Below are 24,659 nucleotides of genomic sequence, written 5' to 3' on the forward strand. Positions count from 1 at the left end.
GGAAGAAAGAGAAAGAGAGAGAGGGGAGAGAGAGAGAAGAGAGGGAAGAGAGAGAAAGAGGGAAGAGAGAGGGAAGAGAGAGAGAGAGAGAGAGAGAAGAGAGAAAGGAGGGGAAGAGGGCAAGAAAAGAGGGAGGAAAGAACAAAATAGAACAGAGGAGAGACAACAAGAGAGAGATAGAGTAAAGGGGAGAGACGGAAAGACAGAAACATGGAGGAGAGGGAGGAATTGGCTGAATGCCTCCAAGGTGTTTGTTTGTCTTCATTGAAGACCGCCCCACCTGTTCCCCCCTCCTTCTCCAGCTGACACAGATGTCCCACCAGGAAACCAAGAGAGATTGAGGGAGCGGAACAACAATAAATAAAAAACTAAAAGCAGGAACATTTCAAATCAACAGCTGGTGCAGAAGATGATTCTTCTCTCAGATAGCATGTGCCAGTGTGATTGGAAACGGGCCAAATTGACTAGTTGACGCTTAGTTGCACCTAAAAGGCCCATCCGCACACAGAGGTTTGGTAGGACTGTACTGGCCCTCATTGACAAACCAGTCATGTCTCCTTCCATTATGGCTCTCAAACCATGCTAGTCCCTCTAGAAGCCTGGGTCTCTGACCAAACATAGATGTACTGAACAGGATATTGAAGAATGCATTGTAATATTCCAATAGAAGTGGCGATATGTGAGGTGAAAACCTATTTACTCTCCAAAACAACATGTCTGTCATTTTCTCTGGATTATTTTAGTATTATTCCTGAAATGCAAGTTTGTTTCTCACTATAGTGTACTATAACAACGGAAGCGGACAAATGTAAAGTGACAAATATTTCCCTCCAAAACAACATGGCCGCCTTCTTCTCTGCGGTGCTTCTCTTTGTACTAGTCTCAAAATGGCTGCAGCATATCTACTCTAATCTCCCCCAGAGCTAGATAAATGTACCTTGGTCAGAGTGGGAGTCAGTCCGGTGCCTCGGTCCACACAAACACCCCCAATGTTCAGGTCCACATTACATGGCTGTTTATGTCTGTGAGTGTGTGTGTGTGTGTGTGTGTGTGTGTGTGTGTGTGTGTGTGTGTGTGTGTGTGTGTGTGTGTGTGTGTGTGTGTGTGTGTGTGTGTGTGTGTGTGTGTGTGTGTGTGTGTGTTTGCCCTCTTGTCTTCCACAGTACAGCTCAGAGGACAAAGCCAACCACAGGAGAATGGGTTACTCATCTTTTCGGTGATTCTTCTATTCTTGTATTTTCTGTTATGATGGATACTATACTAGATACTGTGTACTGTCAGTGTATAGACTCTGTATTTCATGTTACTAAGTTATGATGGAGACTATACTAGCTACTTTGTACTGTCAGTGTATAGACTCTGTATTTCATGTTACTCTGTTATGATGGATAATATTCTAGATACTTTCTACTGTCAGTGAATAGACTCTGTATTTCATGTTAATCTGTTATGATGGATAATATTCTAGATACTTTCTACTGTCAGTGAATAGACTCTGTATTCCATGTTACTCTGTTATGATGGAGACTATACTAGATACTTTGTACTGTCAGTGTAGACTAGCTGGTCTGACTGGTCATGTCTAGTATGCTATTGTGTGTACTTTATATGACACCTGCGTCTGATTTGAATATCTGCCTGGTTTATAGGGGTAGTGATCAATCATCCCTGCTGTCATGAGGAGTGGAGGACCAATGGAGGGAGGGAGGGAGGGAGGGAGGGAGGGAGGGAGGGAGGGAGGGAGAGAGAGAGAGAGAGGGAGAGAGGGAGGGAGGGAGGGAGGGAGGGAGGGAGGGAGGGAGGGAGGGAGGGAGGGAGGGAGGGAGGGAGGGAGGGAGGGAGGGAGGGAGGGAGGGAGGGAGGGAGGGGCTCTAGGTATACATCAAGATAGAGATTGTTTATTAGAAAATGTTCGTTAGAGACTGCTTGTTAGAGACTGCTCGTTAGAGACTGCTCGTTACAGACTGCTCGTTACAGACTGTTCATTAGAGACTGCTCGTTACAGACTGCTCGTTACAGACTGCTCGTTACAGACTGCTCGTTACAGACTGCTCATTAGAGACTGTTCGTTACAGACTGCTCATTAGAGACTGCTCATTAGAGACTGCTCGTTAGAGACTGTTCGTTACAGACTGTTCGTTACAGACTGCTCGTTACAGACTGTTCGTTAGAGACTGCTCGTTACAGACTGTTCGTTAGAGACTGCTCGTTACTGACTGCTCGTTACAGACTGTTCATTAGAGACTGCTCATTAGAGACTGCTCGTTACAGACTGTTCGTTAGAGACTGCTCGCTAGAGACTTTTCGTTAGAGACTGCTCGCTAGAGATTGTTCGTTAGGGCATGCCCACATACTGGCTGCCCGATACACACACACAAGCACATGCACACACAAATGCACACACACACACACACATACTCAGGAGTAAGGATGCATAACTGACTAAGATACATGCGGGCAGACATTCCACTGTGTGGCTGATTTGAAGCGTCAGCAACAGTGTTTTTAACTATGTCCTTGTACAGTGTGTGTACACATGGACAATATGATCTTGGAGAGGGTGATGGGAGAGGGTCAAACACAGATTGATGGTGTGAGATCTCAGAGTGTGTGGTTTTCCACTATACTGCTCTGAATGGGAGGCCCAACCCACGCACATGTTTACGCATACACTGCCACATGTACCGTAGCATACACACCCAATAAATCCAATTACACAATGAATCCAATCAGCCAATAGCCCCTTGCTGTATTCACCACTAGATAGGTGTGTGTGTGTATGTGGTATGTTTATTGTATTTGTGTGTCTTCCACCTTTACCCAAACACACTTTCTGTCATCGTTCCACCCAGGTCGGGGAAATAAGGCAGGCGACCGCATCAGTGCTGCTAAGCTCTTGAAATATATGAATGGCTTTAATTAAATGGGCTCTCTTTGCCATCTGGCCCTGGGATTGGTGCTTGCTTAATGAACTGAGTTTCTCTAAGACGTGCCACACCACTCACTGATAACACAACAACAACATCATGATCTACTGTGCTTCTCTAGGCAGTCAGAAAACATGGCTGTGAGACAGAGGGAATGAATGAGAAAGAGAGAGAGCGAGAGAGAGAGAAGGGAGGGAGGGACAGAGAGAGAGTGAGAGAGAGAGACAGACAGACAGAGAGAGAGTGAAAGAGAGAGAGAGAGACAGACAGACAGAGAGAGAAAGGAGGGAGGGACAGAGAGAGAGTGAAAGAGAGAGAGACAGACAGAGAGAGAAAGAAAGGCCTAAAGCGTGAACCTGAGTGATAAATGCAATGCTACGATGCGGCACTTTGCATTGAGCAGGGCTCCAGGCGCTTAATGATGTTTGTGAACCAGTGGCAGCGCCCAGAGATTTCCCTCTCAACACCCAGCAGGACAGAGAGGAAAGAGAAAGAGGAGGAAAGAGAGGAGGAGAGATGATAGGATGTCTCACTGCAGCCAAATCAAGAGACATCCCTCTATGCATGCTAATGCTAATGCTCCATCTCTCCAACTCTTCTCTATGCATGCTAATGCTAGCGGCACCCTGCTCCAATCTCTCCAACTCTTCTCTATGCATGCTAATGCTAGCAGCACCCTGCTCCATCTCTCCAACCTTTCTCTATGCTGGCCAATGCTAGCAGCACCCCTGCTCCATCTCTCCAGCTCTTCTCTATGCATGCCAATGCTAGCAGCACCCTGTTCCATCTCTCCAGCTCTTCTCTATGCATGCTAATGCTAGCAGCACCCTGCTCCATCTCTCCAACTCTTCTCTATGCATGCTAATACTTAGCAGCACCACCTGCCTGCTCCATCTCTCCAACTTTTCTCTATGCATGCTAATGCTAGCAGCACCCTGCTCCATCTCTCCAACTATTCTCTATGCATGCTAATGATAATGCTCCATCTCTCCAACTATTCTCTATGCATGCTAATGATAATGCTCCATCTCTCCAACTATTCTCTATGCATGCTAATGATAATGCTCCATCTCTCCAACTATTCTCTATGCATGCTAATGATAATGCTCCATCTCTCCAACTCTTCTATATGCATGCTAATGCTAGCGGCACCCCTGCTCCATCTCTCCAACTCTTCTCTATGCATGCTAATGCTAGCAGCACCCTGCTCCATCTCTCCCACCCCTTCTCTATCTGCATCTCTTTCGTTTCACTCTCTCAGCCTGCGCCTCACACATACATGTTGTTAGATCTCTCTCTCGTTTTACCTCTCTCTGGCATCACATAGCAAATCAAATCAAATGTTATTTGTCACACGCTTCGTAAACAACAGGTATAGACTAACAGTGGAGTGCTTATTAGTACCTTTGCTCTCCCTACTTTTATATAACATGCTATATTTCTCTCATATCCACCCTTTCTCTCTCCGCTTCCCTCCCCTTCTCTCTCTGTGACGTTAAGTGACTGTCTGTCTCTGTGACTCTCTCTCTCTCTCTCTGTCTCTCATAGCATTACTAAATAACACAGACTTTAGCTTAGCCTAACTTAGTAGTTAGTGCTACTCTATGACAGAGTTTGGAAGGAGTTGGGAGTTTAGTGACTAGCACAATTCAACGTGATTGTGAAGCTATTTTCTGGACATTCTGATCTATACAGTCTCTATGTACTTGACATCTAACGTTATCTCTGCTCGGTGTGAATCAGGATACATTTCAACCTGCTTTCTCCACAAAGATGGAATAACCAGACTGGGACAGTCCTGATGCATCGTGAGCCCTTCCAATCCCCCCCCCCCCCCCCCCCCCCCCCCCCCCCCCCCCCCCCCCCCCCGACCTTAATTCTGACACTCTGGTCAGACAGCAGGGGTGTGAGGACAGACTCAGAGAGGCGACACAAAGACGCTGCTCCGCTCCCACCGTCACTGAACATCTCTCACGCAACCCTAACGACCAGAGCCTAACGATTCCCCAGCGCCGAGTCTACACAGCCATCTGCTAACTTTTGTTCCCCTCTTTTTGTCAGAGAAACTCCCCGTTTTAATGGATGGCGGGTTAGCAGCGAGTCAATGTAGCACTGGGGAGTCTGTGTGTGCTTTGACTGCTGCATGAGGGAGGCAGTAGAACGACATAGCCTCCCTTTGGAAGGGTCATAGTACTTCGGCCAATCATTTAGGGGCGGCAGGTAGCCTAGTGGTTACAGCATTGGGCCAGTAACCAAAATGTTGCAGCAAATATACTGCACCAAAAGTGTAAGCTTTCTGTGTCCGGGACAGAGACTAGTATACTGCAATTCATTTTAGCAATTGAGAAAAGATAGATATTATAAGATAGGAATTAGAGATATAGATAAGATGTGTGGTGAAAAAGGTAGCTGAGAAACATACACACTGAAGACGGTCACAGCTTGTTCTATCTAAACCAGAATATTAGTTGGTTTATTACCTCTAAACCCTGGCTGGTTTTCCCCATGTCACAGAATACATCAACTAGGAGAAACATACACACTGAAGAAGACAAAGGCAATAAGGACACACACACACAGAACAAATCAACTGATCCTCCTTTAAGATTGTGGGCAGCGGTCACTGTTCTGATTCTATACTCGTCTACCATTCATCTACCTTGCCGTGTTTGACCTTGACGTTGTTTTCCACATAGAGCAATAGAGAGACCACAGAAATACAAAGCACAATTCACAACGGATCTCTCTGCCACAGGAGATTGATTACATCTTAATTGGGGGGGACAGGCTTATGGTAATTGCTAGAGCAGAATCAGTGGAATGGTATCAAATACATCAAACACTTGGTTTCTATGTGTTTGATGCCGTTCCATTCGCTCCATTCCAGCCATTATTATGAGCCATCCTCCCCTCAGCAGCCTCCACTGCTCTCTATAGCAGTAATCAAAAACTTTCATTTCAATCTATTCCACAAAGTGTGTGTTTTTTCAACTCTTTCTCTTTTTGACCTCAGTGTACTTGATTGATAGGCAGACCAAGTTTTGATCTAATCTACCTGTCTCATATTGATTCCTTCATTCCAATTACTTTAAGAGCAGGCCAAATTGAAAGGAGCCCTTAATTGCGGCTAATTTGGCCCGTAAATGGTCAGCTATTGTTCTGAAAGAGAGGCCTTAAATCCCAGCAGCCCCCAGCCCACACTGAGTAGACCTGAGTCATCTGACATACAAAGTGTTTTTAATCTACATTAAGCAGCCTCAATGTTCTCAGAGAATGGCTCAATTAAAAAGCTAATTTGAGACACCCAGAGTTGAACATTGTGTCTGTCTGTCTGGATCGGTCTATCTGTCTAGATGTGTCTGGATCGGTCTATCTGTCTAGATCTGTCTAGATCTGTCTGGATCGGTCTATCTGACTAGATCTGTCTAGATCTGTCTGGATCGGTCAATCTGTCTGGATCGGTCTGGATCGTTCTATCTGTCTGGATCGGTCTATCTGTCTAGATCTGTCTGGATCTGTCTGGATCGGTCTATCTGACTAGATCTGTCTAGATCTGTCTGGATCTGTCTGGATCGGTCAATCTGTCTGGATCGGTCTGGATCGTTCTATCTGTCTGGATCGGTCTATCTGTCTAGATCTGTCTGGATCTGTCTGGATCGGTCTATCTGACTAGATCTGTCTAGATCTGTCTGGATCGGTCAATCTGTCTGGATCGGTCTGGATCGTTCTATCTGTCTGGATCGGTCTATCTGTCTAGATCTGTCTGGATCTGTCTGGATCGGTCTATCTGTCTAGATCTGTCTGGATCTGTCTGGATCGGTCTATCTGTCTAGATCTGTCTGGATCGGTCTAGATCTGTCTATCTGTCTGGATCTGTCTGGATCTGTCTGGATCGGTCTATCTGTCTAGATCTGTCTGGATCGGTCTATCTGTCTGGATCTGTCTGGATCGTCTGGGTCGGTCTATCTGTCTAGATCTGTCTGGATCGGTCTGGATCGGTCTGGATCTGTCTGTCTGTCTGGATCTGTCTGGATCGTTCTGTATCTGTCTGTCTGTCTGGATCATTCTGGATCTGTCTGTCTGTCTGGATCTGTCTGTCTGTCTAGATCTGTCTGTCTGTCTAGATCTGTCTGGATCTGTCTGGATCGTTCTGGATCTGTCTGGATCTGTCTGTCTGTCTGTCTGTCTGTCTGTCTGTCTGTCTGTCTGTCTGTCTGTCTGTCTGTCTGTCTGTCTGTCTGTCTGTCTGTCTGTCTGTCTGGGTCTGTCTTTCTGGCTGGATCTGTCTGTCTGTTGGTAAATCTATGCACAGGTTCATTTCAAAGTCAGACAGATTGACAACCTGTAGGTCAAATTCCGGTCTCATATCGCCTTAATAGAAATGTAGTTAGATTATGAATTATGAAAATATGGACTTTATTTGGACTGCAGATGTGACAAGGTTTGATTTCCCCTCAGATAAACTGTGGGACACAAAGCCTTGAAACATTGCACAAGGAAATCACAGAAGATTTACGCAATTTGAATATCCTGATCTTCAGCCACTCGTAAAGTCACCCTGCTCAGGCTTACAGTCTTAAAACGGCCAAAGCTTGTTAGATCTAAACCAGACTATTAGTGGGTCCATTACCTCTAAACCCTGGCTGCTTTTCCCCATGCCACAGAATACATCAACTAGGGCTGCAGATTCAGCAATGCCTTGATAAAACAGCTTGCCTCACAACACCAGAGTTGCGGTTTCGATTCCAGGTCACATAATACAGTATGTAAACTGGAAGTGTCTTTAGATCATAGTATGTGCTAAACCAATGGTAGAAACGGAGCCTAAGGAGGAAGCTAGGCTAGCATGCTTTGGGGTATCTTCCATCCCTTTCAAATCTACAAGAGAATCAGCTCCACCTGCAAAGCACTGATTATAGACAAATAAACCACCGTCAGAAAGTGAATCATCATGGATCCATCTGTACTGCAGTTAGCTTGTTCTAGAATCTAGCTCAATGCCTCCGAAGGATACAATGGAACGTGGAAAATAATGTTTTTTCACTTCAGCCTTCACAAACCTAATTTCATTGGGGCAAAAAAACAAAATAAAGATTACGTAGAAAATCAATCCGGCCAGGTAGATGTACAGTAGGTCTAGATGAAATTCAACTAGCAAGGGGATGGCGACGCGGTCCAAAGAACATACCGGAAGATTAACTACCAAGGCCTTGATCTAATATGGAAATAAATTCATAAGGGTATTACATCTACTCAAACTTAATCAAATTAACCCAGGTCTTTCAAGACGAGACGAGGAGCGTGCATCAAAGGCTAAAGCAAAACCTGCCTGTGCTTCAGATTATATTCACTTGATGAATGCATACGTGGTCTCAAATTAAATTCAACCTGCACTAGCTGCAGTATTCATGACCAGAGGGCATATCAAACACTCCCTAACGATGCAGACCTCACTTCCCTGTTCAAAATCAACCTTAAAAATACACCTCACACCCATAACGCACAATACCACCTGCTTGCTCTACACGCAAGAACTCCTACACGTTGGGAATTAAACATCTATATCTACCTGTATCTATCTCGATGTGTAGAATATATGTCTCAATGTGTATTGCACTTTATATCTGCTCTTTAGTGTTTGCCCCTACCATTTTCCATATGATCTGCCTCACCGACACTGCCATCCGGCGTGGTCCTCTCGTAGCTGTCCTCGGGCAGGGGCAATGCACCCAGCCTGGGGCCCCCCGAAGAGCTCTTGCTGCTGGGCGTCTCCGACTCCTCCAGCCCGCTGTCGTAGCAGCTCTGCAGCGATCCCTGCTGGTGTGGGTCCTGGGGTTGGCTCACCACCGAGAAGGTCACTCGGCGGAACGGCTACAAGAGAGAATAAGATGGCGTCGGGGTCACTAGCTGGACTATAGGAGGGAGGGAGGGACGCCCGGGCAAAGGGGGTTCAACTCCGTGGCACAGAGGACAGGGGGTTAAGTTTAAAAAGTGTAGGGGATACAGTTGAAGTATAAATGAGGTAAACGTAGGGAGTACTGTATGTATACAATACAGCAGAGGGAAGAAGGGGCTACTGGGAGCTACAGTTAAGGGAGTTGCTAGACCTTTTATACACTTCAAGTCGAAGTAGGGGGTGTTAACTGCTGAAGAAGTTTGCTTGCGAAGGGTCTGGTAGCCAAACGCTATGACATCACGCTCGAAGCTACATATCATAGGCCGAACACCTGTCCACACACAAACAAGAGATAGGAGTGGCTAACACAGCGGAATGTATATTATGGCTGTACAATAACATCCCAATGCCCAAACTCCTTCTAAAAGACATGTAGGTAGTACACAGAGGAGCTTTCACTACTCCGAGAGCGTCTGAAAACCCACAGGGGTGCATACGGCAGCTAGTTAGCTGATGGTGTGTTAAATACAGTTAAGGAGGAGGGAAGGACGCCGCGGCTGAAAGAGGACAAGGTGAGTAAACTCCTTATGGGAGGTGTGAGATAACACTGGAGCTAAGAAGAAGGAGCAATAGGTTGATTTACTGCACGTTGAGAAAAGCTTTGCATGAACAACTGATGAGGCTCGAGGACAGGGTGTACTAGAAATCAGTGTCCATCACGAAAGGTCTACATTTGTGTGTGTGTGGAGGGAGAGACACACACACAGAGAGAGAGAGAGAGAGAGAGAGAGAGAGAGAGAGAGAGAGAGAAAGAAAGAAAGAAAGAAAGAAAGAAAGAAAGAAAGAAAGAAAGAAAGAAAGAAAGAAAGAAAGAAAGAAAGAAAGAAAGAAAGAAAGAAAGAAAGAAAGAAAGACAGAGAGGGAGACAGAGAGAGAGAGAGAGAGAGAGAGAGAGAATGACAGAGAGAGAGAGGGAGAGGGAGACAGACAGAGAGAGAGAGAGAGAGAGAGAGAGAGAGAGAGAGAGAGAGAGAGAGAGAGAGAGAGAGAGAGAATGACAGAGGGAGGCAACAAATTAACGGCAAGTTTGGTCATTACCAGAATAAATGGAATAACAACTACATAATGAGATTCATTAATTTGATACAGTCACAGTTCCACTGTAGCTGTGCATCTCCCCTACTGACACCCCTTGGACCTCTCCCCTCCTCCCGTCTCCTCTCCCCCTGTCCTCCCTCGTTTCATTCTTCATCACAAGAATATTAAACAGGGAAGGGGCCATTATTCAAACCATTTTCTGTCTTTGTATCGCTGCTCTTGTCCTTTTTTCCTCTCTCTCTCTGACTGTTATCAGTTATTACACATCATTATTAACAATTGCAACGTTAATATGTGCCATGGTTCCAAACCCTGGAAATTGTCACCATTACGGACAAAGAAACATACCTGACATCTCCATCAAAATGTCTTACACACACACACACACACACACACACACACACACACACACACACACACACTGGTCGTTCTGCGACAGTTCCCTACAGAAATGACACCCCTTTAGTTATTGTGGCATGGAGAAACAATTATTGTTTCAAGCGCCTCTGAATCTCAGGCAACGACAGGAGGCTAGAGACTCTTAAACCATTGGGGAAAAGTGTCCTCCTCCTCTCTGCATGTTAAAATTGGCATTCATTTCTGTATTTATTTCTCCAGTTTTTCTCTCCCTGGCTAATGCAGCAATCTTAGCAATAAATCATGTTTCCATGTAATTACAATCAAAACTCAACAAATGAACTGAAATAAATATTCATTGGAATTTCACTTGGATAGTCAAACATTTGTTGCATAATTAAAATTAAGGCCCAGAAGGGGGGTCCTGTTATTTCACTGCAATAATGCTCTAAATGACGTTTAGATATCAAAACCTATTCCTCGGCTCGTTCCTAGACAACAAAGGTCTGAGCCGTGCGTGACAACGATCCCAAGCTTGAATGAAGTGGTGGTATAAACAGCAGAAGCAAATTCAAACCTATACTCTGGATCACACATCAGGTGGGTCTAATCCTTAATGCTGATTGGTTAAAATTGCATTCCAGCCATTGTCGATTCCACAAGTTACCACCGGCTAAATCTATGATGTTGAAATGCCTATTTACTCTTTTCAGTATGACTGTGCAATCCACTGTCTCATCAGCCAAGCCAGGCAATTTATAAACTTGTTTTGACCTGAAATGTATTTTTCGAATGAAGCGACTGTTGCTAAATTAATTGGTAGAGAGGTGGTTGTGAGAGAAACACTTGGACGAAGCAAAGAGAGGAAGATTGAGTCTGAGAGAAAAAAGGGAAGAGAAAAAAACAAGAAAATAAATAAATAAATATGGTTCACCTGCGTTTCCTTCTATTTTCTGGGAAAACAAAATTATAATTTGTTTTCGGACCAAAATGGAGTGCACACACACACACACACACACACACACACACACACACACTGCAATAGCAAGAGGGTCTGTTGAGATTTTATAAACACCCATTTCTCCTTTAAACACATCAATTGCATAAGAAGACATTTCTTTCCAGACTACTTTGTTTCTAAGTGTGTGTGGTGGCAGCACCTGTGAAACTAGGCAACAGTAAGCATGTCGTCCCCCGCGAAAGATGCAGAACCCCTACATACAGTCACATCAGGGGCTGGGTCCCCTTACATACAGCCACTTCGTGGGCTGGGTCAACCTACATACAGTCACTTCGGGGGCTGGGTCCCCCTACATACAGTCACTTCAGGGGCTGGGTCCCCCTACATACAGTCACTTCAGGGGCTGGGTCACCCTACATACAGTCACTTCAGGGGCTGGGTCCCCCTACATACAGTCACTTCAGGGGCTGGGTCCCCCTACATACAGTCACTTCAGGGGCTGGGTCACCCTACATACAGTGTGTTTGTTAAGCATTCAGGCCCCTTCACTTTTTCCACATTTTGTTACGTTATTCTAAAAGTCATTAAATAGCTTCTTCCCCTCATCAATCTACACACAATACCCCATAATGGCACAGCTAAAACAGGTTTCAGAAATGTACGTAAGTATTCAGACCCTTTACTCAGTACTTTGTTGAAGCACCTTTGGCAGTGATTACAGCCTCGAATCTTCTTGGGTATGAAGCAAAAATCTTGAAACACCTGTATTTGGGGAGTTTCTCCCATTCTTCTCTGCAGATACTCTCAAGCTCTGACAGGATGGATGCGAAGCGTTGCTACACAACTATTTTCAGGTCTCTCCAGAGATGTTCAATCCGGCTCTGGCTGGTCTACTCAACAACATTCAGAGACTTTTCCTGAAGCCACTCCTGCGTTGTCTTGGCTATGTGCGTCATGTCATTGTCCTGTTGGAAGGTGAATATTCACCCCCGTCTGAGGTCCTGAGCACTCTGGAACAGGTTTTCAAAAAGGATCTCACTGTACTTTGCTCCGTTCATCTTTCAATCATCCTGACTAGCCTTTCAGTCCCTGCTGCTGAAAAATATCCCCACACCATGATGCTGCCACCACCATGCTTCATGGCTTTATGGATGGTATTGGCCAGGTGATGAGCGGTACCTGGTTTTCTCCAGATGTGGCACTTGGCATTCAGGCCAAAGAGTTCAATCTTGGTTTCATCAGACCAGAGAATCTTGTTTCTCATGGTCTGAGAGTCCTTTGTGTGCTTTTGGCAAACTCCAAGCAGGCTGTCATGTGGCATCCGACTGGTCACTCTACCATAAAGGCCTGATTGGTGGAGTGCTGCAGAGATGGTTGTACTTCTGGAAGGTTCTCCCATCTCCACAGAGGAACTCTGGAGCTCTGTCAGAGTGACCATCGGGTTCTTGGTCACCTCCCTGACCAAGGCTTTTCTCCCCCAATTGCTCAGTTTGGCCAGGTGGCCAGCTCTAGGAAGAGTCTTGGTGGTTCCAAACGTATTCCATTTAAGAATGATGGAGGCCACTGTGTTCTTGGGGACCTTCAATACTGCATAAATGTGCTGGTACCCTTCCCCAGATTTGTGCCTCGACACAATCCTGTCTCTGAGATTTATGGACAATTCCTTTGACCTCATGGCTTGGTTTTTGCTCTGACATGCACTGTCAACTGTGGGACCTTATATAGACAGTTGTGTGCCTTTCCAATCAATTGAATTTTCCACAGGTGGACTCTAATCAAGTTGTAGAAACATCTCAAGGATGATCAATTGAAACTGGATGCACCTTAGCTCAATTTCGAGTCTCATAACAAAGAGTCTGAATGCTTATGTAAACAAGGTACTGATTTTTGTATAAATTTGCAAACATTTCTAAAAATCTGTTTTTGCTTTGTCATTAGGGGGTATATGTGTTTAAATGTATGGCATTCATTTTAGAATAAGGCTGTAACGTAACAAAATGTGGAAAAAGGGAAGGGGTCTGAATACTGTCCGAATGCACTGTATGACTGGACAATAATCAAGACAAGATAAAAGTAGAGCCTGCAGGACTTGCTTTGTGGAGTGTGGTGTCAAAAAAGCAGAGCATCTCTTTATTATGGACAGACCTCTCCGCGTCTTTACAACCATTGAATCAATATGTTTTGACCATGACAGTTTACAATCTAAGAAAACGGCAAGTAATTTAGACTCCTCAATCTGTTTTCAACAGCGACACCATTCATTACCAGATTCAGCTGAGGTCTAGAACTTGGGGAATGATTTGTACCAAATACAATGCTCTTAGTTTTAGAGATGTTCAAGACCAGTTTATTACAACACAGACCGCAACTCTTTGTTAAGGCTTTCAGTGACTTCATTAGCTGTGATTGCTGATGCGTATATGGTTGAATCATAAGCATACATGCACACACATGCTTTGTTTAATGCCAGTGGCAGGTCATTGGTAAAAATAGAAAATAGTAGAGGGCCTAGAAAGCTGCCCTGTGGTACACCACACCTTACATGTTTGACATTAGAGAAGCTTCCATTAAAGAAAACCCTCTGAGTTGTATTAGAAATATAGCGCTGAATCCACGATATGGCTGAGGTTAAATAGCCATAACAAATACGTTTTCTCAATAATAGGTTTTTGTCAATAATATCAAAGGCTGCACTAAAATCTAATTGAATAGCTCACACAATCTTTCAACCAACCATCAGTCATTTGTGTCAGTGCAGTACATGTTGAATGCCCTTCTCTATAAGTGTGCTAAAATTCAAGAAATAGACTTGTGTTTGGTCAAACATAATTATTTCCAAGCTGATAGAACCAGTAAAGACCGCTTTATCACTCTTGGGTAACGGAATGACTTTGGCTAGCGCTACAGGGTCTCTGCCTTCCTCTCTGGCCCTGGCTAGCGCTACAGGGCCTCTGCCTTTCTGGCCCCGGCTAGCGCTACAGGGTCTCTGCCTTTCTGGCCCCGGCTAGCGCTACAGGGTCTCTGCCTTTCTGGCCCGGCTAGCGCTAATGGGTCTCTGCCTTCCTCTCTGGCCCCGGCTAGCGCTACAGGGTCTCTGCCTTTCTGGCCCCGGCTAGCGCTACAGGGTCTCTGCCTTTCTGGCCCCGGCTAGCGCTACAGGGCCTCTGCCTTTCTGGCCCCGGCTAGCGCTACAGGGCCTCTGCCTTTCTGGCCCCGGCTAGCGCTACAGGGTCTCTGCCTTTCTGGCCCCGGCTAGCGCTACAGGGTCTCTGCCTTTCTGGCCCCGGCTAGCACTACAGGGTCTCTGCCTTCCTCTCTGGCCCCGGCTAGCGCTACAGGGTCTCTGCCTTTCTGGCCCCGGCTAGCACTACAGGGTCTCTGCCTTTCTGGCCCCGGCTAGCGCTACAGGGTCTCTGCCTTTCTGGCCCCGGCTAGCGCTACAGGGTCTCTGCCTTTCTGGCCCCGGCTAGCGCTACAGGGTCTCTGCCTTTCTGGCCCCGGCTAGCGCTACAGGGTCTCTGCCTTCCTCTCTGTCTGTACAACTGATTGAACGCCATCCATGACAGCCATGGGTGATTGAATGCCTCAGTCATTCAAGCCAAATGAACAGACTAAACTGAAGTAGTCACAGGTTACTGGGATATACTGTGGTCAGTCTGAGGTTGCTGTGGTTGGCCGGCTCAGGCTCCCAGGCTAGATCCTGAATCTAAAGTCGAAACACATGTCAGCCTACCGGTACGTGCTATACTGGGGCCTAGAGCCAATAAGAAAGCTGTTTTGTTGTGCTGTTCATGTCAATAACGTGTGACCTCCGATTTTATTTTCATTTTCTCCTTAAGTCCCTAATTGAAAGAGCTGAACAGTTGTCAGGAATAGTTGATTTGTGCTTGAGATGATCTATGTGTTATCTCAGCAGAACACAGAATGAATGAATAGTAGATTGTCTTGACAACAATATATTTATGTTCTGCATTCTTAGTAGTACCACAACCACCAATCAATAGAAATTAATCACTATACAGGAATGTTGATTAAGATGTGTGTGTGTGTGTGTGTGTGTGTGTGTGTGTGTGTGTGTGTGTGTGTGTGTGTGTGTGTGTGTTAGCTTGAACAACTGTTGTTATACTGCTATGACATATCAGCAAATCTCTGCCTGCCACATTTCATTCTTGTTCAAGTCACAAAGGCACATGCGATATACATATGGAATACATAGTGTTTCCTTCTCCCTCCTTCCATGTTAACACTACATTGTCATTATATGTCCTATATCCCCACTGTCATTCTTTTAATAAGACTTTGTCATGAACCAAATTCTGACTGAATTCACATTTAAGCCAGGCTTCCCTGGAGCATGTGGACTGAGAAAGGGGGGAGTGACGGGACAGAGAGAGGGATGGATGGAGGAATAGAGGGGGGGGGGGTTGAAAACATGCTGTGTGTAATTTCAGCTGAACACGCCCGTGGCGGTTGGTGGAAATAGAGGTGTGGCCTGACTGGAGCTGAGGAGAGTAAACAGTAACTACAGCATCCACTACTATCACTGAAGCCAAGCACAGAAGAAGAGAGTTAGACGGATGGAGAGAGAGAGAGAACAACATGGAAGGTGAGTGAGAGGAAAAGAGGGATAAAGGATAGAGAGAAGAGGAGGAGTTAGTGTCACATGAGTGAGGTCATGATTTCCAGAAGTGGCAGTCGGTAATTAAGTTGCCATGTTCCATTTTTAATGGGCAACCCGACAACGACCCACTACACACAGCCACCTGAGACCCACACAGTAAGTGCTAGCCCCTCTACACAAACACTGGGCCCACATGGGAGGTTAGCTTAGCATTATTCATGTCCTGGGTTAGCTTTGCATAGCTAATGTACTGTAGTGGGTTAGCTTAGCATAGGTCATGTACTGTAGTAGCAACATGGCTAATGGTGCTGAATGTGAAATGGGAGCTAGTCATAGTAAAGAAAGCACATTCCTGCTTTAGTTACATGAAACCAACACGGTACGAATTCATGTCTGAGTGCAGATCAATTGTGACTTGATGAGCAGGGGGTTAGGTTCTGTTAGTGTGCTATTCAGTTACATCACTTAATTACTAGCCTCTCGGCTTACCCAGGAAACAATCTGAGTTGAACTCATCTCAGATCTCAGATGGCCTAGAGGGATGAATACCCCAACACGGTTGGCTCTTCATCTGTTTTGGAGGAGCCCTGAGGAGGGTAGAAGTTGGGTAGGATGGGAGTAAGAGACTCTGAGGTTAGGGCAGGGAGGGGGGTGTGGTTAGAGGGGTATAGGGGTGCTGCCTCGTTGTCCACCTGGGGAGTCTCAGGTATCTTGCTCCCCATGAGTGATAACATTGACCCCGTCAAGCTTGGTTTCTCCTCTCTACCTCCACCTCTCTTCTTCTACATCTCCACTTCCAACACTCCTCCTCCACACACATTCCGTCCACCCCAGGTCTGCTTTGTTCCAAGCTAACACCAAATGAAAAAGCCAAACAACACTCAAGACTCTGTGTCGTGTTTCAGTCTTTGGCCTCCGAGTCAAAAGAAATGCGTACAAGTGTTTTCTGTTTCACTTCAGTGGATCTATAAAATGTTCCGAGACAGAGAGGCTTTCAGACACATTGATGCATAAAGTCTTTTCAGCCATAAATTCTCTCACTTGTCCAGAGTGTCCAGTGTCTCAGGGATCTCTGTGCATTGTGGCACATGTTGGGTAACACTGTAATGGAGGTGAATGCTAGCCTTTCACTCCCAGACATAGGAAGTGGCTCCAACTCGCTCTTTGAAAGCCCACAGGTGTACCAACGTTTGTTTTCCTGTAGTTGGAGAAGTTGTGGGTTATTAAAATCACCCTCTACTGATTAAAAGACTCACCTCAATTCTGCTACTGCGAGGATTTTGTTCTTACTCTTTGACTGACTTGCCTTGTTAAATAAAGGTTAAATAAATAAATCAAATAAAACCTGCTCCATTTCTATCATGTGGTCATTTTATGATCTAATGACGTGAAAAATCAAATCACCTTGAATAATTTTGCTAATACCACTAGTGTTGCTCCCTTTGGGTTTTTATTGACCTTTCATCACCTTGTTTAGCTGGGGGAAAATATAATTAAATATATAGATTAATATATACTTAAACATATAGATTAATATACATGTGAACGTATATGAATACATCATTAAATATATAGAGGAATATATAATTACATATATAGATGAAAATATGATAAAAAATATAGATGAAAATATCATTAAATATATAGATGAAAATATCATTAAATATATAGATGAATATATCATTAAATATATAGATGAAAATATAATTAAATATATAGATGAATATATCATTAAATATATAGATGAAAATATCATTAAATATATAGATGAAAATATCATTAAATATATAGATGAAAATATCATTAAATACATAGATGAATATATCATTAAATATATAGATGAAAATATCATTAAATATATAGATGAAAATATCATTAAATATATAGATGAAAATATCATTAAATATATAGATGAAAATATCATTAAATATATAGATGAATATATCATTAAATATATAGATGAAAATATCATTAAATATATAGATGAAAATATCATTAAATATATAGATGAAAATATCATTAAATATATAGATGAAAATATCATTAAATACATAGATGAATATATCATTAAATACATAGATGAAAATATCATTAAATATATAGATGAAAATATCATTAAATATATAGATGAATATATCATTAAATATATAGATGAAAATATCATTAAATATATAGATGAATATATCATTAAATATATAGATGAAAATATCATGAAATATATAGATTAATATATACTTAAACATATAGATTAATATACATTTAATTATATAAATGAATATATAATTAAATATATAGATGCTAATATCATCAAATATATAAAGAAATATCTCATGAAATATATAGATGAATATGTACTTAAACATATAGATTAATATATCACTAAATATATAGTTGAATATATCATTAAATATATAGAGGAGTATATCATGAAATATATAGTTGAATATATTATTAAATATATAGAGGAATATCATTAAATATATAAAAGAATATATAATTAAATATATAGTTGAATATACCATTAAATATATAGAGGAAAATATCATTAAATATACAGTTGAATATATCATTCAATATATAGAGGAATATATCATTAAATATATAGATGAAAATATCATTAAATATATAGATGATTATATCATTAAATATATAGATTAATATATACTTAAAAACATATAAGTTAATATACATTTAATTGTATAGATGAATATATAATTAAATATATAGATGATTATATCATCGAATATATAAAGAAATATCTCATTAAATATATAGATGAATATATACTTAAACATATAGATTCATATATCACTAAATATATAGTTGAATATATCATGAAATATATAGAGGAATATATCATGAAATATATAGTTGAATATATCATTAAATATATAGAGGAATATCATTAAATATATAAAATAATATATTATTAAATATATAGAGGAATATATCATTAAATATATAGATGAAAATATAATTAAACATATAGAGGAATATATCATTAAATATATAGTTGAATATATCATTAAATATATAGAGGAATATATCATTAAATATATAGATGAAAATATCATTAAATACATAGATGAAAATATAATTAAATATATAGATGAATATATCATTAAATATATAGATGAAAATATCATGAAATATATAGATGAAAATATCATTAAATATATAGATGAAAATATCATTAAATATATACATGAAAATATCATTAAATATATAGATGAATATATCATTAAATATATAGATGAATATATACTTAAACATATAGATTCATATATCATTAAATATATAGAGGAATATATCATTAAATATATAGATGAAAATATAATTAAATATATAGATGAAAATATAATTAAACATATAGATTAATATATCGATAAATAAAACATGCCCAGTTGAGCAATGGAGGCTTAGTGAATGTGAACAGACAGAGGCACAGCCCCAACATGAAGGTCCGGCTAATCTCTTTTACCCACTGATGCCAGAGAATATGGTAGGAGAGGGGAGGGACAGGAGGGACGGGGGACGGGGGGGTTATGGCACAAAGTTGTTGCCAACCAACAGTGTTTCCCCCATGAGTGTTCACTTTGCTTAATCAGCCTAGTGCCATGGGAGACACTTTAGAGAGGGAGAGAATGATGAAGAGAGAGAGGGAGGCACAGACAGCCAAAGAGAAAGCAAAAGAGTAAAAAGGAGCTCTTCCCATTTCCAAACTCCATGTATTCCTTATTTTATTCCCTCCTCTTATTGTTTAGTCACAATGTGTTTGAGTCCTCCTCTCTTTTTCTATTAGCATGCACCCCCATGCCTTCAGCCGGAGAGACACCACAGAGCCACAGAGAAAGAGAGAGAGAGGGAGAGAGAGAGAGAGCGAGACCACAGAGAAACAGAGCCACAGAGCAAGAGAGAGTGAGAGAGAGAGACCACAGAGACAGAGCCACAGAAAGAGAGAGAGAGAGAGAGAGAGAGAGAGAGAGAGAGAGAGAGAGAGAGAGCGAGAGACCATAGAGCCACTGTGATTTAAAGAGAAAAAGGAAAGCTCACACATGGTTACTTTCTGTGGCTAAACTTTTAATTGCTCTTCAAGTGGGGGATTAGGCCACTGCTGTAACAGAGATACTATTCGGAGGGGCGCTTTTTAACGCCTTCAAAATCTGATCCAACCTCTGACCTGAGCTGAATGAGAAAATAGAAGTGCCTTCGGAAGGAGGGGGGTTCGCTTTTGAGTGGCAGTGGATTAAGATAGCTAGCAGCACTAACAACTACCCACAGTCTTTATGGGGTATGTTGATGCCTCTCCACTGCATGGCTCTGCATGAGTCATATGATGAAAACTAAACGCTAGTGTGATGTGATTGATGGGGTAAGAGTTACAGGTGTAGAGTTGAAGGACACACTAGGATTGAAAGGGATGAGTCCGTTTTTCATAATGCATGAAGAAGGGTCATTGTTCAGGCACAAGGGGAACCAGGCTTATTTCACTCATACTAAAACACTAGCCATGTCGTGTCAATCAACGACATCGGATAGCTACAGTTTTCTAATGAATAACTAGGCTGCTCGTGTGTCGTAGTCAATGTGAAGAGGTGCCAATGCTCCACCACCTTAACCCTGGCACAGCCATGGTTTAACTTACATAGAGGCTGGCTACCAATCCTCATGCTCACATGACCTACAATATATATTACTCCTTGATTGTAGACTTTTGACTGACCCATTACTTTGAGTGTGTGTGTGTGTGTGTGTGTGTGCAACAACCTCTTCTGTGAGTAAGTCCACGTGTGTGTGTGTGTTTGTGTTTCTATCCACATGTGTGTACAACGGTGTATGGCCGTGTGCCTCTGTCATGTCAGATACGTCAGTCTCAGTGCCCTGCCTAGGTGTGTGTGTGTGTGTGTGTCTGTGTGTGTCTGTGTGTGTGTCTGTGTGTGTGTGTGTGTCTGTGTGTGTGTGTGTGTGTGTGTGTGTGTGTGTGTGTGTGTGTGTGTGTGTGTGTGTGTGTGTGTGTGTGTGTGTGTGTGTGTGTGTACAGTACGAACACCATAACGGTGGCTGAGAATTGACCCACTACTGTCAGTGTGTGACAGGCCTCATCCTCGTGGTAACATTAGTTTGTTGTGACACAGGACTGGGCGTCAGCAGTAAGCATGATGAAAGACAACCCCGAGAGACAAGATGAGCATTCCTAGCAGTAAATATGGCTGTTCAAACCACGCAAAACCACTAAGTACAGTACAGTTGATGACAAATGCCCAATTGGGTTGTTGACTATGGATTTCTGTGGCAACAAGACAGGTAGACAAAAGATTGACCCTTCTGACTTGATGTCTAGGTCAAAGTGCTCTCAGACCAGTACACAGACAGATGTCTGGTAAACAAAGGTCCTCTGTGTTCCCGTTTCACTGTTCCCAGAACAGATTTGTGTATGTTAGGCCTAGTACACGCTCAGGGCTGAGGTGTGACAGCATCTCGTCCCTGGCTCCTGTTCAATGACAACCACACACAGCCAGACCATGACAGAGAGAGCAAGGGAATGACAGAGAGAGAGAGAGAGAGAGAGAGAGAGAGAGAGAGAAAAAAGAGAGAGAGCAAGAGAGAAACACTGTATATATACATAATATGACATTTGTCTTTATTCTTTTGGAACCTTTGTAAGTGTAATGTTTACTGTTAATATTGTATTGTTTATTTTACTTTTGTTAATTATCTATTTCACTTGCTTGGGCAAGCGTAAACATACATTTCCCATGCCAATAAAGGCCATACATTTAAATTGAGAGAAAGATGGACGTTTAGCAGCACAGGGTAGGTATTTCTATAGGATTGAACTAAGAGACTGTAGTTAGGCACAGGGTAGGTATTTCTATAGGATTGAACTAAGAGACTGTAGTTAGGCACAGGGTAGGTATTTCTATAGGATTGAACTAAGAGACTGGAGTTAGGCACAGGGTGGGTATTTCTATAGGATTGAACTAAGAGACTGGAGTTAGGCACAGGGTGGGTATTTCTATAGGATTGAACTAAGAGACGAGTTAGGCACAGGGTAGGTATTTCTATAGGATTGAACTAAGAGACTGGAGTTAGGCACAGGGTGGGTATTTCTATAGGATTGAACTAAGAGACTGGAGTTAGGCACAGGGTAGGTATTTCTATAGGATTGAACTAAGAGACGAGTTAGGCACAGGGTAGGTATTTCTATAGGATTGAACTAAGAGACGAGTTAGGCACAGGGTGGGTATTTCTATAGGATTGAACTAAGAGACGAGTTAGGCACAGGGTAGGTATTTCTATAGGATTGAACTAAGAGACTGGAGTTAGGCACAGGGTAGGTATTTCTATAGGATTGAACTAAGAGACTGGAGTTAGGCACAGGGTGGGTATTTCTATAGGATGGAACTAAGAGACTGGAGTTAGGCACAGGGTAGGTATTTCTATAGGATTGAACTAAGAGACTGGAGTTAGGCACAGGGTGGGTATTTCTATAGGATTGAACTAAGAGACTGGAGTTAGGCACAGGGTGGGTATTTCTATAGGATTGAACTAAGAGACTGGAGTTAGGCACAGGGTAGGTATTTCTATAGGATTGAACTAAGAGACTGGAGTTAGGCACAGGGTAGGTATTTCTATAGGCTGGAACAAGGAGATTGGAGTTTCAATACACTCTGTTCTACTCTCGGGACCACAGGACTGTGTGTGTGTGTGTGTGTTTGTTTGTTTGTGCGTGTGCTTGAGCATATATGTGTATTTCTAACAAACGCGACACACACACACGATAATCAGAGCTATCTCGGTTTATACAGCTGTATCTATGTGTGCCCGGTGAAATGCGCGTCTCCAGAGATAGGCGGAGGGATAAGGGCATCAAAGGGCTGAGACGCTATCAGGGCCCCATATCGCTGTCTGATGACTGAGATATCCACGCTAATCCTCCATGTAAAATAGACCCATCCTTCAAAGGCCTTCTTCGAGTGCACTTAGCAAGTACCTCCTTATCCTCTGTCCCCTTTCCAATGAAGAAATCAGGAAAAACAACACCCAACATATCTCAGTGTTTATTGCATTGTCTTAGTTTCAGACCCAGTCCTATTAGATCTAATTACAGAGTAGGAGACTGGGCGTCCATTTTGGGGAGATCATGTGAAATGTGAGGATGGTTGTTGGTTTAACACCTGTCGCCCCTCTAAGATGCTATGTGATGACACGTATTCATGCGTGGCTAGAATGGTGAAAAACACAATTCAAATCAAATCAGCTGATATCTCAAAGTGCTGTACAGAAACCCAGCCTAAAACCCCAAACAGCAAGCAATGCAGGTGTAGAAGCACAGCAATTATCACTGCTGGGTCCCTTCAGCAAAATGATGAACAAAATCATTGAAAACAACATTAGAGGAGGCTATAAAACCCACAATGTATATATACTTTAATTTGTTATATTCAACTTACTGGAGTTAAGTAAGTGGAATGAGCCAAAACAGACCAGTAGACTGAGCAACAAAAAAAAACAGGCTAACAAAGGAAGCCGTTGTCATGGTGTAGGAAAACACACTGAAGGATCCACAAAGCATGTCACCTTTCCTGAATCAAGATAGATCAGATGTCAAACAGGCATTATACACCGGGACACCTGTATGAGAGTGGCCCCTGTATCCGCTCTCTGCTTAAGAGAGACTCGCCCCTGCACTGTTACTCACCCGGTGACTTTGTGTGTGTGTGTGTGTGTGTGTGTGTGTGTGTGTGTGTGTGTGTGTGTGTGTGTGTATGTATGTGTGTGTGTGTGTGTGTGTCCTATCGTCTTGTGTGACCTATCGTCTTACCGGCAGCAGGGATAACAGGAATAAAATAATAATGAGTGAGACAGGGTGGGGGGGGGGGGGGGGGGGGGCTAGGGGATAAAAAGAATGGAACAGATCAAGTGTTGTGTTAAAATACGTCCCCCCTCCCTCTCCTTCCCTCTCTCCCTCCACCCTCCTCACCTCTCTACTCACAGAGCAGGTGAAAAGGTCCTGAGTGTGCCCTGTGGTTCCCCATGGGTAATCACAATGAAAGACAGAGGGAGGAAAGGAGGGAGGAAGGAGGGAGGAAGGGAGAGAGAACAACAGGGTGTATTGGTGTAACATTAGATTACAGAGGGGATCACTGTTACATGGACATGCCACGCGGTGCAGAGAGGCCAGTCCAGGTTTTGAGTGGTGCCTACGGAAATGAAGTGGCTGGTCACAGAGCAGAGCTGTGGAGGGAACTACGACGTTTCAGAATATTCATCCTCAGTGAGTGTGTGGTGACAGGAAGATGGGAAAAGTAATGGTGAGATCAGTGTGTGTGTGTGTGTGTGTGTGTGTATGTGTGTGTGTGTGTGTGCGTGTGTGCGTGTGTGCGTGCATGCGTGTGTGCGTGCATGCGCGCGCGCGTGTGTGTGTGTGTGTGTGTGCATGTGTGTGTGTGCGTGTGTGTGTGTGCGCGCGTGCATGCTTGCGTGTGTGTGTGTGTGCATGTGTGTGTGTGTGTGTGTGCGTGCGTGCTTGCTTGCGTGTGTGTGTGTGTTTGTGTGTATATGTGTGTGTGTATGTGTGCGTGTGTGTGTGTTTGTGTGTATATGTGTGTGTGTGCGCGCGTGCGTGTGTGTGCGTGCGTGCGTGTGTGTGTGTGTGCGTGCATACGAGTGAGGCGGATCCCCACGTTCCAGGATTGATTTCTAGGTACGTTACAGAAGAAGATAAAAAAATATAAGAAATGGTTTGCCTATGGTGCTCCTATGAGCTTTCAAAAGGAATGACGCATGCAAGCACAC

At 43.1% G+C, this 24,659-nt stretch overlaps 1 protein-coding gene across 4 annotated transcripts in view; it reads right to left on the minus strand.

Annotated features, from left to right (window-relative positions):
- pcdh7b (protocadherin 7b) overlaps positions 1-24,659 on the minus strand; it is a 212,276-nt gene that overhangs the window by 91,743 nt on the left and 95,874 nt on the right. For 2 of the 4 annotated variants that reach the window (XM_014206500.3, XM_014206503.3), the window contains exon 2: positions 8,576-8,798. The exons of 1 other annotated variant lie outside the window; for it this stretch is intronic. In XM_014206500.3, the coding sequence (XP_014061975.3) occupies positions 8,576-8,798 (223 nt within the window). The remainder of the gene's footprint in view (positions 1-8,575; positions 8,799-24,659) is intronic. One more of the 4 variants, XM_014206501.3, reaches the window with a different exon arrangement.

The sequence above is a fragment of the Salmo salar genome, chromosome 07, assembly GCF_965601325.2.
Source record: "Salmo salar chromosome 07, fSalSal1, whole genome shotgun sequence".
NCBI classification, from domain to species: Eukaryota; Metazoa; Chordata; class Actinopteri; order Salmoniformes; family Salmonidae; genus Salmo; species Salmo salar.